At 34.4% G+C, this 18236-nt stretch overlaps 1 protein-coding gene across 11 annotated transcripts in view; it reads right to left on the bottom strand.

Annotated features, from left to right (window-relative positions):
- LOC141398080 (GTPase-activating Rap/Ran-GAP domain-like protein 3) overlaps positions 1-18236 on the bottom strand; it is a 390292-nt gene that overhangs the window by 30663 nt on the left and 341393 nt on the right. For all 11 annotated transcript variants that reach the window (XM_073975254.1, XM_073975256.1, XM_073975263.1 and 8 more), the window contains 2 exons: positions 2599-2728; positions 2308-2417 (listed from right to left, as the gene is read on the bottom strand). In XM_073975254.1, coding sequence (XP_073831355.1) covers positions 2308-2417; positions 2599-2728 — 240 coding nt within the window. The remainder of the gene's footprint in view (positions 1-2307; positions 2418-2598; positions 2729-18236) is intronic.

The following is an 18236-nucleotide window of genomic DNA, read 5'->3' as shown; positions in this document are numbered from 1 at the left end:
TTATTTGACATTTAAGGTTCCCAGTGTTCGAAAAACTTCTCCACTAAAAATTGCCAAATTTTGGTATTTTGACGACTTTAGCTAAAATTTTTAACCGAACTAGTTGGAATTTGTTCTACTTTTTTTAATCAAACTACCAGTAATTGACATTTGAGATTCTCAGTTGTCACAAAACTTCTCCATCAAAAACTGTCAACCTAGGTGCATGTTTTGTTATAACCCCTATATAACGGTACCTCCCGAATTCTGGTGTTTTGAGGGTTTTATCTAAAATTTTTAGCTGAACTAGATGTAATTTGTCATTTGCGGTTCCCAGTTGTCACAAAGCTCCTCCACCATAGGTTCCTCCAAAAATAGGCAACATATAAAAGTGTCGGCCGAATGAACACATTTTAGGTACATTATCTGACATTTTTAGGTACCCAATTAAAGTTGTGGACTGGTCCGGCCGAACTCAACGCTTTTTTACTTGTTAATTGTCAGGGAATGGACAGCAATGGCCCCGGTGAAAATAGGCTACAAATGAAGTTTCGGAGATTGCGGGGTACTTTCCCTATACCCTATTTTTTAAAATGCAATATTTACAATAATTACGGTTTGGAAATTAATTTGCGAGACAATTGTGGTTGTGTCTCCGACTTTACCTACTTTTTTAAGACCCAAAGACTTGACTACTCCCACTTTTTGAAATATGTTACATCTACAAAACTACTGAACCGATTTTCCTGAAATTTTCAGGGAATGTACAGGGATGGCCCCCCAAAAACAGGTTACATATTTTATTGAATTCCAGAGGGGCGGGGTACCTACTCTATGCGATATTTTTAAAAAACGTTATACATATTTGCAAAATTTACGCATGTATCGGTTTAAAAATCTACAATCTAGTTACATCTATGCGGCCTTAAGACCCGACCACGCCTGTTTTTTTTTATGTTATATCTCCAATACTACTGAACCGATTTTCATCAAATTTACAGCAAAAGCTCAATGTTTGCGTTGTTATGTATATCTTATGAATTTCGAAGGAAGTGGTGTAAATTCCCAATGCCTTTCATTTAAGCGCTATATCTATAAGACAAACTTATGATTATATCGGTTTCAGCATGAAATTTCGGAGGCAATGGGGTTGTGTGTACACTAGGTACATATTTGGAGCCAAAATACCGGACCAAGCCCACTTTTGTAAATATGTTATATCTTGAAAATTGATGACCATGCCCACTCTTTTCAATATATTATTTCTCCAAAACTACTAAACCTAATTTCAATTTTCTGCAAATGTAGACGAATTTCGGGGGTCTATTGTTTTATAATCGCTATATTTGCATCTGCTTTTCGAGACAACGGTGGTTGCTTCATAGCTACAGCATTTTATTTAGTCTCATTTCGATAGTACTTGCGGTTTCTAAGCAAAAACATGAAAACCTAAAAAACCCCTAAAAATGTCAGCTTGAATCGCGATTTAGTTAAAAAGCGCTCCCGCGATTGTTTTTTTTATTTTTCTCATGTATGAACATTGCAGTTTCAGAATCCGGAAAAACTTCCCAACTGTAAGCACCTTTCATTTAAAGTTGCTTCAAGAGCACCGTGGTATATGTCAAATCTCAGAATTATTGGAAATGGTACTAGAAATACATTTTTTATTTTACTTCCAAATTCTACCTAAAAAGCATTCAATAGCATGCCACGTGTAAACAGAACAGCAACAGAATATAGCAGGTTTTTACGAAAATTTATCAAAATTTTTTGTTTTCTAAAGCAACTTTTTGTTTTTTGCTCGTCCCGGCCCCACCTTTACATATTTTGATCTAACTTTTTGGCTACGTTAATTTTAATCGCATCACTATTTTATTGATCGGCAATGACGAAATATGGAATTTTTGGCCAGTAAAATTCAATAATGAATCACTATGCAATTTATTAATTCATGACGCATAACATGTTACATGTCAAAAATGCATCCATTATTACCACCTGCATATATATTGTTCATATTTCAAATTCAGAAGCTGTGGTTTTATTCATTACAATAATTTTCCCCTTTGTTTCGTAATTTATAAACGATTAATTAATTGCTCTTCTTACAGTTACAACAATTTTAATATATATGTTTACATATGTATATCGTTACATGGTGTTAAGTATTTACTTACAACTACATATGTATATACGTATATCATATACAGATCATAAAATCAATACTCATTTTATATGGGTCAACATTGTATGGGCTTTCCATGCATGATAAGAGTGTTTGGGTGTGTGTGTCTTATGATTGGTAACACATGTGTCATTTGCACTTACTGTAAATTCTGGTGGGTTTGGTAGTGTAGGGCCAAATGGTGGCACATTCTCATCACAAAATATGGCCAAGCGATAGGTTTGTTCATGTTTCGTAACTACCGCAAAAATATCTACAACAAAAGAGTTATAAAATTTAAATTGAGTTTCCAACAGTTTTGCATATACATAGGTACACATAGTGCCTATGAATGTTCTTTACATGTTTCTATGGAATGATGTGCTATTTGTTATTGGTAAGGTGCGAAAAAAAAAAACGGAGGTACTCGATGATTGCTGTTCATTTTGACTTACGTGTAAATTGGCTTTTTATCCATGTGGGATCAAACATTGTTGGCAAAACCGTATCAACATTGGCTGCTGTGCTTTGATCTATGAATACAATATTCACAATATCGTTACCGATGTGACGTTTTCGTTCCACCTAAAATAAAATAAAAAAGAAAAATTTTCAGTTTTTTCGTTTAAAATTTTGTTTGATTTGAATAAAGAATTCAAGGATGACAGTATGAATAAATTTGTAGATTCTTTAAATGGCTGGAAGATTGTTAAACATAAAGAAAAACATATATTATTCTAGTAATCAAATGCTGCAAATGATTCAATACGATTTTGACAATGATCACAATTTTTATTTTTAACTAGAGGCTGAAAACAATATGATTAGTTAATTTCCCTTGAATTGGTGTATACATTATGACAGCGATCATACGCACTAAGGAACATTTTAAAAATATGTATCTTTATAAATGAAAATCAAATGTCGTTTGTTGGTAATTGCATCAGCTGAGAACGACTGGACCGATTTAGAATTTTTTTTGAAATGTTCGTCATAAGCTAACTTAGGATTTTAAGGGAAGAAGATTTGACCACGCCCACTGTGCATAAGCTTCTCTCTCGTGAACATTTATTTTAGGGAGATACTAAAGTTTTCACCTATCTGGCTTTTAAACCAAATGACTTAAGGCGAACTGAACCAAAATAATTAATATTTAATTTTATATTTGACTACTGTCGACATCTACATGGTACTGATTGAAAGCTTGGCTGACCTTTAAAGTAAAAACTTCAAAATATTAAAATTGTAATAGCTTAGCTTCTTTTGAATATCTCTTTTATTTTACCATAAATGCCACATTTTGAATTAATTTAAAGCTCAGATGGTTTAGTTTCATTATCAAGAATTCTCCTTGGAATATGTCCAACAGAAGCAGAAATATCTGAGATGGAAATAATATTCCATAAATTGGAAATTGGGATATCTCAGCGCCTTTTTCAAAATTATAAGCATTTCATCAATTTTGGTAACGCAATTGGGAACATTTTAAAGCTCAGAATGTCTTCATTGTTGAAACGTATCCCACCATAGCTGAAATACTCGTCAGTACAATTCAAACCTATTTTGCATCATAATAAAGGTGATATTTTACTCATCCATTGACGGGCTTTCCCTTTTGGAATGCGACTACTAAAAGCGGAGATATCCGTATAAGAATAAAACTTTGGAAATTGGGATATCTCAGCGCCTTTTTCAAAATTATAAGCATTTCATCAATTTCGGTAACGCAATTGGGAACATTTTAAAGCTCAGATCTATTTTATTTTTACTCGGGTACTAAATTTTATGAAATTCCAAATTTAGTGGACTAGAACTTTTGTGGAACAACATGGAACAAAGTTCTGTTTTCACAGAAAGATGCCCAAAAGTCTCCTCTTCCAGTCCATATATACTTTTGTACCCGTCCCGTTCCGTCCGTTTAACACTTTTTTCAATTTATTGAAATTACGTGGGTAAAAATGTGTGTTTTTCTATACTGTTTCCATATGAATTACAGTTTTTTTACACAAATTACAACTTTTTTGAGTATATGAGTTTTTATAAGTGTTATATAAGGAGATTTTTTTTTTAATTTCTGAAAAAATTTAAATTTTGTTGGTAAATTTTTTTTTACAAATTTTTTAAAATTTTCTTTTTCGAAATTTTTTTGAATTTTTTTTTTAGTTTTTTTTTGGTAATTATTTTGTTTATTTGTTGGTGTTTGACCATCTTTAATACATAGGAAGATATAAAAACCACAAAAACACTCATATTTTGATGAAAAATAGTTTAATAACGCAAAAGTTTAAATTTGACCTTGAATTTCTCTGCAACTACCAGACCAAACTTAACCGCTTATAATTCGTCTGAAAGCTGATTGTGTTATCTGTCTAACAAAAAAAGAATTATGAATATATTTCTATCCGTTCAAAAGTTACAGAATTTTGACCAGGAAAAAACGATTCTGAACCACTGTGCATCATTAGAAAGGTGATATTTTCTACTTTCATTTTGCTTTTGGTATACCCCTTATAGAAGCTGAGATATTCGCTTTAGAAAAATCGTTGACTTTTTGTCCAAATAAATTTTTTGCCTATTTGGTGACGATCCGATCAAAATTGCGACATGTAGCGTGATTACCATTTTTATATAGACAAACGGACGGACCCACATAGCCAGATCGACTCAGCTCGTCGAGACATTTATTTTGATGTATATGTATGGGTCTACGACCATTATTTCGATGCGTTACAATATTTTTGGCCAAAACCAACTTATAATACCCTCCCCATATAGTGGTGTAGGGTATAAAAATCAAATGTCGTTCGGCTGTAATTGCATCAGTTGAGAACGGCTCGACCCATTAGGATAAATGTTTTTTAAAATGTTCATAATAACCCAACATAGATTTTTATAGAAAGAACAAGTAAAAAAGTGTCAGTCGGCTTTGCCGACAGTTATATACCCTCAGCCAATGTGAAGTGAAACTTTCGCCTACGGACAGATCGAATGTATTTAAGGTCTCTTCAGAATTTTGTTGCCCTTTTTGGATATTTGAACTTGCCGACAAAAATGTGGATTAGGAATTAACTGCACTAAAACACAAATGTTGAACTTTTGTTGGGGAGGTATCCTTAGGGAGGACCGATATGGGAAATTTAAGAAGTTAATCTAAATTTTGATAAAATACATATTAGTAGATTCAAAGTTTGGACCAAATTGGTTGGCCCATTCAAGTGATATCGTCCTAGCAATAGTGACATTTTTTTAAATATTGGGGAGAAGTACCGGAAGTTGTGGACTAGTATTGTCCCATGAAACTAAGTTTGGATATAATATGACGAAGACCAAATGTTGGACCAAATCGGTTGAACAGTTCGAGAGTTATCGTGCTCTGCGACCGCCACATATGGCGACATAGGGTTTTTTTACACCTTTCGAGCTGTTTTCCGAAGAAATATGGACTTGCCCCTGAAAAAACTTTTACCGTCGTAATGGAGGTAGCAACTGCAAATCGCTTCAACAAAAATCAAAGTGATTCGAGAGCAGGTCTTAAAGTGAACTTATCCGAAATTTTGTGTGAGAGGTACCAGAAGGTGTAGGCAAATATAGTCTATATTCGAACCTGATCTATATTTGGTAGATATATTAGGATGTACAAAGTATGGATTACATCGGTCACTCCCTTCTAGAACTTTTGTGGGGGAGGTACCGGAAGCAGTGGACCGATATAGCCCATCTTCGAACTTTAACTATGTTTGGGCAAAATATTACGAAAGCCAAATTTTCGACCGAATCGGTAGATCCATTTGAGAGTTATCGTGCGCTCCAGCCAGACAGACAGACGGATGGACATTGCTAAACCATTATTTCGATGAGGCACATTTTGCCCGTATGAAAGTGTATATACCCTCGTTAGCATAAATGCTCAGGGTATAAAAATGATCAGGCCCACTTTTTTAAATATGTTATATTTACAAAACTATTGAACCGATTTTGAAAATTTGTAGAGAATATACATAGCCCAGTATAAGGGGGAAATAGCAAAAATTCCCACAAAGCTGAATTTTGGTGGAGAGCTAGTGTTTACCATTAGGCTGCACATCATGTTGAATATTAAAAAAACGCTACATTTGCAATAATAACGAATGTGTCGGTTTGAAAATATACTAATTAATCTAGGTACTTATTTGGGGTCTAAAGACCCGACCCAGCCTATTTTTATACCCAACACCACTATGTGGGGAGGGTATTATAAGTTGATTTTGGCCAAAAACGCATCGAAATAATGGTCGTAGGCCCATATATGTCTCGACGAGCTGAGTGATCTGGCTATGTGTGTCCGTATATATCAAAAGCAAAACCTGTTAATGAAAGTAGACAATATCTCCTTTGCAACGATGTAACGTAGGTTGTCGCTACATATCGCAATAGCTGCTAATAGAACCCAACTTTTAATTTTTGCGAATTTAGTTACAATGACGAATATCACAGCATTTGTTGGGGACCTTCCAATAGAAAATGATGCAAAGTAGGTTGGCGTAGGTGGCCAAATAACGGAGATATCGCAATAGTCGGTAATACATCCCCTTTTTTTAATTTTTTGTAATCACGCTACACGTCGCAATTTTTATTGGATCGTCCTGAAATTTTTGGTGTTAATGGGGTCCCACAGAGAAAAAAACCTATTGATTTTGATAATGGTCCGATATTATTCAGGGGTCGGAATGTGAAAAAAACTTATTTGGAGAAAAGGACAACTTTTTATTTCAAAGCGAATATCTCTCTTCTGTAAGAGATATATCGAAAGCAAAACCTTGTAAGGAAAATAGAAAATATCACCTTTACAAGGATGTGAAGTAGGTTGTCATAGGTGGTCAAACAACAGAGATATCGCAAGAGTCGGTATGCATCCCTTTTTCCATTTTTTGTGCAATCACACTACAGGTCGGAATATTGATCGGATCCTCAAGAAATTTTGGGGGTTCATGGGGGGTCTCACTGAGAAAGAAGCCCAACGATCCCACTTTTCCATTTTTTTATTTGAGTTGTACTGACGATGCGCTTAAATGCGTTTCAACAAAATTGAGCAAAGACGCTAAGCTATTCCAATTTTAATATTTTGAATTTTACCAGTCAAAAGCTTATGCACAGGGGTAGTGGTGTAGGGTATCACATAGTCGGCCCCGACCCGACTATAGCCTCGGCTCACTTGTTTTTAAATATGTTATATCTCGAAAATTGATGAACCTATTTCCATGAAATTTGCAGCAAATACTTAAGGTTTGCCGTGGTAATGAAGGGGTTGGGTACTTCCCCACTCCTTTCTTTTAAGCGTTATATGAATATGCCAAACTGATGATTACATCGATTTCAAAATTATTTTTGGGAGACAAAAGGGTTGTGTCTCCGACACTGGAGCCAAAATATCGGACCACGACCACTTTTTTAAATATGTTATATCTTGAAAATTGATGACGATGCCCACCCTTTACAATATATTATTTTTCTAAAACTACTGAACATAATTTAATGAAATTTTCAGAAAATATTTGGTAAAGTCCCGCGGTCCAAAATTCTATATGTGTTATGCACTTCGGGGGCCTATTGTGCTTGAAGTCCCGATCACGGCAACTTTTTAAGTATGTTATATCTCCATCAGTCATTAAAAACTAAAAACATATAAGTCATAATAAGCGGGAGAATTCGGCTTTACCATTTTTTAACTTTTATAATAAGATCGTTTTTGGATAAAGATAGGGGACATGGACGATAATAAATTATAAACAGCATTGATGGGTGAAAAAATCCGAAAATGTCTGTAAGAGAAAGATAGGTTACACACCAAAGTTGTTGATAAATTTAAAATCCTCAATGAATAACTTGGTTTGACAATGGAATCGAACAAATGAGATAGGAAACACCTATTTTTGAATTGCAAAGCATAAATTCCATAAAAAGTTGTCATTTAAACTCAATTCGACGGGCCAGCAACGTGCACCCGGGTCTGCTAGTGCTATATTATCTCTATTATGGCTCGAATGTTCCGCAAATTGGTATTGGCTGATTCATTATACCCTACATCACTATGTGGGGAGGGTATTATAAGCTCGATTTGGCCAAAAAGTTTGTAGCGCATCGAAATAATGTTCGTAGACACATACTTATATAAACCAATATGAATGTCTCGACGAGCTGAATCGATCTGTGTGTCCCTCCCTCCATCCGTCCGTCCGTCTGTCCATCTAAACCTTCCAATCACGCTACAGGTCTCAACTTTCATCGGATCGTCAACAAATTTTGGTTGTTAATGGGGGTCCCAGAGGGGAAGAAGACTACTTTTGGTGATGACCGGGTAATATTCAGGGGTCGGAATGAGCAAAACAATTATTTTGAGAAAAAGTCAACGTTTTATTCCAAAGCAAATATCTCAGCGTCTATAAGGGGTATGCCAAAAGCAAAACCTGACAATGAAAGTACAAAATATTTCTCTTCTAACGATGTAAAGTAGGTTGTCGTAGGAGGTCAAACAACGAATATATCGCAATAATAGCTAATGAAACTACACTTTTAATTTTTGCGATTTTAATTATAATGACAATGACTCATATCACAGCTTTGGTTGAGGACCTTCCAAAAGCAAAGCATGAATGTGAATGAAGAAAATCCCATCTTTCCAATGACGCAAAGTAGGTTGGCGTAGGTGGCCAAATAACGGAGATATCGCAATAGTCGGTAATACATCACATTTCACCATTTTTTTTTGTTTTCACGCTACAGGTTGCAATTTTGATCGGATCGTCACGACATTTTGAGGGGGGTCCCAGAGAGGAAGACTGATTGATTTTGGAGATGACCAGATAATATTCAGGGACAGGAATAAGCAAGAAACTAATGTGGAGGAAATTTAAGATTTTGTTCTATATATGCTTCTAGTAGGGGTATTCCAAAAGCTAAGCCTGTCAATGGAAAAAGTAAAGTTCACTTTTACAATAATGCAAAGTAGGTTGCCGTAGGTGGTCAAACAATGGATATATCTTAAGAGTCATTAATACATCCAGTTTTCCCTTTTATTTGTAACTAGCTAAACCCGGTGCGCTTCGCTACCCCTTTAGATTGATATGCATTTGAAATTTTACGGATTTTTTGAAATCAGAAAGAAATCAAATTCAAAAATTTAAAGTAAAGTATTTATTGTAATGCTTTAGGATATACAATGTTTTTTGTTTTTCCTTCAGGAGCGTAAACAAACAAATCGGCCGGTCTACCAACACGTGAACATGCAATGTAGAGCTGACCATGAGAAAAGCAAGAACATGCTAAATTTAGGCCGCATACACGAAGAGTCTGTCCTTGGGATTTATTTATAGTCATTGCAAATGCCAAACGTACAGGAAACTGCAATCTTTTAAAATTGAAGGGCGTTTCTGTTTCTATTAGAGGGATTCGAGGTAGAAGTACATCTGAACCTATATACTTCCCAGTAATAATCGTTGCCTCAATTAAATAGTTATGTAGTTTTTTTACTGTTAACCTTGTACCATTGCAAAGGCGAGGTGGGTCTATGTTGCTTAATAAAATAATAGGAACACCAACTTTTAGCACTAAATTATGTGGTGGAAAGCCTGGAAGATAAAACGAATTTAGGAATTCAACTGGATAGGTAACCGCGTGGTCTTCAGTTGCCACATTATCAATGGATTTGTACGTTCGTGCATTTCCTGAAATTCTATTGACTGAAATTCTTTCAATATAATTTACCAATTTGTTTTGTAGACCAATTTCCGCCACATACTCCAAATTTCATTATAAAGCGCGTTTGGTACATCAATTACATGAAATCGGCCGAAAATATATATGGGAGCTATATGTAAATCTGAACCGATTTCAATATAATTTGACAATTTTTTTGTAGATCAGTTTCCGCCACATATTTCAAATTTCATTGAAATTGGACATACATAAGGTGTTTATTGCATAAAATACATGAAATCGGCCAAAAATATATATTGAGGTACATATATCCAAATCTGATCCGATTTCATAATAATTTGGCAAACTAATTTCTATCAATTCGTCAAAAATTCCGAATTTCGTCAAAATTGAACATACATGGCGTGTTCGGTGTAGAAAATACATGAAATCGGCCGAAAATATATGTATATGGGAGCTATATCCCAATCTGAACCGATTTCAAAATAGTTTGGAACATTTATTTCTGCAATAAATTCCGTCACACATTCCAATTTTCATTGGAATTCGGCATACAAAACGTGTTTTATGCATCAAATGCATTAAATCGACCGAAAATGTATATCTAAATCTGAGCCGATTTCAAATTAGTTTGGCAAATTTATTTTTAGACACACCTCGCATTCCAAATTTGAAGACTGTATCGATAATCGTTCGTTAGATATCAGCATACAAAGTCTACATTTTTTGGAGGTACCTTTCGATCCTGAGGCTATATCTCCAGATCGGGGCGGAATTTTTAAGAATTATATAGTATGTGACACTTTCAGGCCATGTGGTAATATACTGTGAAAGTTTCAGGAAGATCGGTTCAGCGGTTTTTGAGTCCATAAACTTCAAAGAAACAAACGTACAAACATTTTCCTCCGTTATAGATATACTCGTAGATACCGCACAAATTTCATTGAAATAAATATGGGAGCTATAGCCAATTCAACACCGATTTCAATACTTATTTCTACACCAAATTTAATTACACATTGGACATACATAGCGTGTTTGGGGCATCAAATACTTGAAATCGGACGAAAATATATATGGGATCTATATCCAAATCTGAACCGATTTCAACATAATTTGGCATGCTCATTTCTGCAAAAAATTTAGTCACACATTCCAAATTTCATTGAAATTGGACATACATAGTAGGTTGGGTGCATCAAATACATGAAATCAGCCGAAAATATATATAGGAACTATATCCAAATCTGAACCGATTTCAATATAATTTTGCATACTCATTCCTACAACAAATTTAGTCACACATTCCAAATTTCATTGAAATTGGACATACATAGTGGGTTGGGTGCATCAAATACATGAAATCGGCCGAAAATATATATAGGAGCTATATCCAAATCTGAACCGATTTCAACATAATTTGGCATACTCATTCCTACAACAAATTTAGTCACACATTCCAAATGTCATTGAAATTGGACATACATAGTGGTTTGGGTGCATCAAATACATGAAATCGGCCGAAAATGTATATGTATATGAGCTATATCCAAATCTGAACCGATTTCAATATAATTTGGCATACTCATTTCTACAACAAATTTAGTCACACATTCCAAATTTCATTGAAATTGGACATACATAGTGGGTTGGGTGCATCAAATACATGAAATCGGCCGAAAATATATATAGGAGCTATATCCAAATCTGAACCGATTTCAACATAATTTGGCATACTCATTCCTACAACAAATTTAGTCACACATTCCAAATGTCATTGAAATTGGACATACATAGTGGTTTGGGTGCATCAAATACATGAAATCGGCCGAAAATGTATATGTATATGAGCTATATCCAAATCTGAACCGATTTCAATATAATTTGGCATACTCATTTCTACAACAAATTTAGTCACACATTCCAAATTTCATTGAAATTGGACATACATAGTGGGTTGGGTGCATCAAATACATGAAATCGGCCGAAAATATATATAGGAGCTATATCCAAATCTGAACCGATTTCAACATAATTTGGCATACTCATTCCTACAACAAATTTAGTCACACATTCCAAATGTCATTGAAATTGGACATACATAGTGGGTTGGGTGCATCAAATACATGAAATCGGCCGAAAATGTATATGTATATGAGCTATATCCAAATCTGAACCGATTTCAATATAATTTGGCATACTCATTTCTACAACAAATTTAGTCACACATTCCAAATTTCATTGAAATTGGACATACATAGTGGGTTGGGTGCATCAAATACATGAAATCGGCCGAAAATATATATAGGAGCTATATCCAAATCTGAACCGATTTCAACATAATTTGGCATACTCATTTCTACGACAAATTTAGTCACACATTCTAAATTTCATTGAAATTGGACATACATAGTGGTTTGGGTGCATCAAATACATGAAATCGGCCGAAAATATATATAGGAGCTATATCCAAATCTGAACCGATTTCAATATAATTTGGCATACTCACTTCTACAAAAAATTTAGTCACACATTCCAAATTTCATGGAAATCGGACATATATAGCGTGTTTGGTACATCAAATACTTGAAATCGGACGAAAATATATATGGGAGCTATATCCAAATCTGGACCGCTTTCGATATATTTTGGCACATTTATTTTTAGGTTAAAATCCATCGCACATTTCAAATTTGGAGTCTGTATCTGTAACCGTTCTATAAATATTTGCATACAAAGTTTAAATTTTTTGGAGGTACCTCCGATTCTGATGCTATATCTCCGGATAAGAGCGGAATTTCGAAAATTGTTATAGCCTATAATACTTTCAGGCGATGTAGTAATATACCCTGAAAATTTCAGCAAGATCGGTTCAGCGGTTTTTGAGTCTATAAATTTCAAACAAACAAACAAACAAACAAACAAACATACAAACATTTTTCTATTTTATATATATTTATTTGTAATCACGCTACAGGTCGCAATTTTGATGGGATCGTAACGAAATTTTGGGGGCGAAAAGAGCTGATTGATGATGGTCGGGTATTATTCAGAAGTCAGAATTGGCAAAAAAAAACTACATATGTGGGGTAAAATTCAACGTTTTATTCTTATGCTAATATCTTCGCTTCTAATAGGGGTATTCCAAAAGCAAAGCCCGTCAATGGAAAAAAGAAAGATCACCTTACAATGGTACAAAATAGCATGGTGTACATTCCACTTTTCTATTTTAATATAGAAAAAGACTACCAGTAGTGCGATTCTCTAACACATTTTTTGAGTTACCGACAAAAATCGGTAAAAATAAAACGCAAAATTATGAATGAAAAGTTCAAATAAAAGTTGACAACACTCTTGCTATCGGTAGAACTTTACGACTGCTTTTTATTCGTCGCTAACTTACCGAAAAACATCGGTAATTACCGAAATTATAAGCATTTTAATTTTACCGACAATTGTCGGTAACTCAAAAAAATGAGTTAGAGAATCGCACTACAGATATCCCAATTTCTAATTTGTGGAATTTTATTTCCAATGCAGATATATCTGCTTCTGTTGGACATATTATATTCAATCAGTACCAAGTAGATTGTCGTCAGTAATCAAATATAAAATTACTAGCAAAGTACCCGCTACTTCGTATGCGGGAGTGATATACAAAACAAATAAAAACAAGTAAGAAAAGTCTATAGTCGGACGGAGCCGACCATGGGATACCCTATACCACTATCCCTGGACAATCGCTCTCCACGGAACTTCTTTTCAATGATTGTGAAAATTTAATTATCAAATATCAGAGATGTAATATATAATACTTATGACCAAAACCAAAAAGTTATCTAGCATGACAAAGACATTTTTGTAGCAGGAAAGGAACATTTGATTCACACAAACTAAAATGTAATGAAACCCACTTATGTAGTACTACTACTTCCATTGTTTAACCGCTACGTTATTGAAATTTTTACCAATTTCACACAAAAGTTTCAGTCCATTTAACCCGCTAAGTATTATCTGATCTTCACGTTGGTTTGTACATTTCTTCTTCATCATAAACTCAAACTTTGTTTAAAATTTTGCGGGTTATTATTTTGACCCACAGAGCTGCTACAAAATTGGTTAAAATTTTGTTTTTGGTCAATTTCATCCCCTGAACATTTCACGATCATCACCAAAAACTAATCATTTCTATTCTGGCCCGAACCCAACCTCCTTAGAAAATTCGTTACAATCGGTCCATAATTGCGGCCTTAAGCTTGTTTACAATTTTTAATGGACGGACACACATCGCTAAATCGCTCTATCTCGTCGAGATATGAATTTTTACATACCAAATAAGGGGTCTAGGATGAATATTTGTGGTGTTACATAAACTTTTGGAGAGACAATATTTAGTATGGGATAAAAATGTAGTTCTCTACACAGAACCCATTATATATTAGGCAGTAGGCCCGTTATCTAGCAAACACTTTATTGCAATTTACATCAGAGGAATGGTCAGTAGTTTTTTTCATATGTAGGCTACTTTGTGAAATATATATGTCCTAAGGAATTAAAATATCGACCAAAAATAAATTTTTTATATTTTTCATACAAAAGTAATGGTTCATTTTACCCGCTAAAGAATATCAGATCATCATTCAAAATTGTAGGCATCTTTTTCGACCTATACTCTTACCCGGTGCAAAATTTCGTGACTATTGATGTATAATTGCGACTTCTAGAGAGTTTATTATTACATTACAAACAAATAACGGAATATATTAGGCTGTAACTCTGTTATCTGATCATGCACACCAACATAATTGGCATCAATTGAAAGGTCAAGCGTTCCACTTTCAAGTATATGTCACTTGTCCGGAATGCCACTTCCAGGAATTAAGATATAAGCTGTATATTATAAATTTTCACAATTTTCACACAAAAGTTTTGGTCCATTTAACCCTCTAAATATTATCCGATCGCCATCTCAAATTGCAAGCTTCTCCTGTGTGATATACTCTTACCTTATTTAAAATTACGCGTTGATCGGACTATTATTGAGACCTACAGAGCCGCTAGAAAATTGGATAAATATTATGTTTTTGGTCCATTTCACCCGCTAAATATTTCACGATCATCACCAATAAGAATAGGGATCTATTCTGATCTGAAACCGACCTCCGTACAAAATTTCGTGACGATCGGTGTGTTTACAATTTATAATGGACAGACGGACGGACGGACGGACGGACGGAAGGACGGACGGACACACATCTCAAAATCGCTTTATCTCGTCGAGATATGAAGATTGGTATACCACATTGGGGGTCTGCGACGAATATTTCGCGGTGTTACATGAATTTTTACCAAAACAAACTTATAATACCCTTTTCCACATTGTGGTATAGGGTATAAATATGTAAGTTAAGCTTAATCTCATGTTTGTTGTTTTCAAATTTAAAAACAACAAGTTTAAAGTGGGATGTAGTTAAAATTGATTACTTTTGGGGATGGCAGAGAAGACTAGTTTCGTCCAACGCCACTTGGACTCATCAGTTCTCTTAGTTCTTTGTATTGAAACAAAGAACCCTTCCCCGAGTTCAAGAATAAGTGTGACTGATGAATTCGTTTAAATGCGAATTCAACCGAAACACCTAAAAACTCTTGTAGCTGCTTATGTAAACCAAATTAACTACTCCCACTGTCAAGTGTCTCCACATTGCAGAGAATGCACATCACTATTTTGATAGTTGTTGAAAAATAACAACAACCAATCATCTACGTTTGTCTATTTTTAGATTCACTTTGGCAGTTTTGTGGAGACACATGACAGTGCGAGTAGTTAATTTGGCTTACATATGCGGCTACGAGAGATTTTAGGTGTTTCGGTTGAATTCGCATTTAAACGAATTCATCAGTCACACTTATTCTTATTAGTCATAAAATTGGGGAAGGGTTCTTTCTTTCAATACAAAGAACTAAGAGAACTGATGAGTCCAAGTGGCGTTGGACGAAACTAGTCTTCTCTGCCACCCCCAAAAGTAATCAATTTTAACTACATCCCACTTTAAACTTTAAACAAATATGAGATTAAGCTTAACTTACATACGGTTAGTAAGTAAAACACACATCTCAACAAAACTGGTAAAGTGAATCTACAAATAAATAATATATAATATAGAACAGTGAACATGGAAAAATGTTTGTACTAATACCTATTTTAATTGATATTTATTTTCATTTCAGTACTATTCGTACCACATAAGTCCGATTTTCCCCACGCCTACACATCAAGAGCCAGCCATAATTGTTAAGATATTTTAATTGAGGTGCTCAGCGCCAAGACGGCTTAGCCCACCAACCACGATCCTCATTTCCAGCTCTATCTGTTCCCCCAAAACCATTTATAGTACTATTTAGTACTTTACATATAAATATGAACCTCCTCCTAATATTTCAAAATTCCCTTTACACAATAACAAATTGTACCAAATCCTGTACCATATAGTACAATTCGTATATTTATGGTACATATTTCCTAAATCTGACGTTATTACCAAATAACAACAGTAATCTTAATTCTAAATCTCACGAATCCAGGTCTATTCGTTAGTCCAATACAAAATTGTACCATGCATTGAACCATCTTCGTACCCCTAAGACTACCAACTCCTAATTGTACCAAATTTAGTACTTTTTATAAACATAAGCACGAATTTCCAAAACAAACTCCAACAGTAATCTCAATTCCAAATTTCAAGATTGCAGCTCTAGCCGTTCGCTCAAATCCAAATTGTACCAAATTTGGTACCATTTAGTACTTTTCGCACCCATAACCAAAAGTTTCCAAAACTACCTCAATCCTACACTTCAACAGGTATTTTAATTCCAAATTTGAGGATTGCAGCTGCATCAGATCACCGAAATCCAAATTGTACCAAATTTAGTACTTTTCGTACCCATAACTACGAATTTTCAAAACTTTATTCCGAATTTCAGGATTCCAGGTATATCCGATCACTCAAATCCAAATTTGGTACCATTTGGTACTTTAAGTATCCAAAGTACGAATTTCTAAACCTACCTCTATCAACACTCCAACATCCATAAGTACAAATTTTCGAAACTTTATTCCGAATTTCAGGATTTCAGATATGGTAAATTTCAAATTTCTTTTGCAATTCCATTGGAAGAAATGTTAAAAAATTGTTTGCGAGCACATCCGCAATTTTTGCAACATCGATTAAGAAAAAAGTCGTGGTTTCAAATCTGTTCGCGTTCACAAAATTGGATGCTTCGCTCTAATGTTATGGGGGGTTTTATTCCCTTATAAATAACAAATATTTAAAAATTCCACTTTTGCTGTAATAAGAAAATGTAGATATAAAGCGTTAACAGCATTTAATATCTATCCGTAGATGCCTAAATATTTACTAAATGTATTTCTATTTTCGCGGAAAATCAAGAAATACTACTAAAACTCGATAATAATAAATTAAAAATACGTACAGATTCTAGACAACGCGTAAAAAATATGAGACCAACATTTTAACGACAACAACAAAAGACGAAAACTTATTGTTGGAATATTATTTCAAAAATATATTTTTTTGTTCAATACGAAAAATAGAAAAACATTTTTGGGAGTTATTCTACTGCTTCGCTAAATTTCGATGCAAGGACTGACGGACTTCGCTGAAACTTCTTCAGGGAAAATGCGATGACAAACCCGAAACTGTATTTGCTTACTTTGATAAACAATAGGATTATGAAATAGAAAGTAATATTGAAATTACAACCAATGAAAAAACATAAAAGTTAAAAAACGTATAATTCGCGAATTCGTTTAAATCAGTTAAGGCGCATGCGCTTTTCAGATACAGCGAGTGCATCTCTATCAATATGTAGCGATTTTTCCACTTTTCATTCAGCGGCCAATGTGTGCCGTCAGCTGCATATTACTGATCAAAAAACCGTTATGTGGGTAAAAATTGCGCGATGTACATAAGATTATAAGGCGCATCCGATTTCAGTGACCGCCTATAAAAAATACGTCATTATAACAAATTTTAAACAAATTTGTCAAGAACCGCGGATGTGCTACCAAATTCTATTTTATACGAAATACGAATATTACTCCAGAATCTCGGTAATTTATGCCACACGGTTTTCGAAAATAATATAATCGCGTATAAAGGATTCCATTTATGTAAAAAAACAAAGAAAATCGCGGTTCAATGCGCGGAATCATCAAAATATAATTTTGCAGAATTTCATACTTTCTAGGTATCTACAACCGCCGTTTTAGTGGATGGATTTGAAAGCGGAAGGGTTCATTAGATCCGGCGCGTAAAAAAACTAAAATCACGCGGGGTTCAAGGGTACCTGAGTCACAGTTGTAAATTTTGAAGCCAAAAAA

The sequence above is a fragment of the Musca autumnalis genome, unplaced genomic scaffold, assembly GCF_047663935.1.
Source record: "Musca autumnalis isolate F117 unplaced genomic scaffold, ASM4766393v1 scaffold_3, whole genome shotgun sequence".
NCBI classification, from domain to species: Eukaryota; Metazoa; Arthropoda; class Insecta; order Diptera; family Muscidae; genus Musca; species Musca autumnalis.
This window is presented reverse-complemented; position numbering and strand designations above follow the sequence as displayed.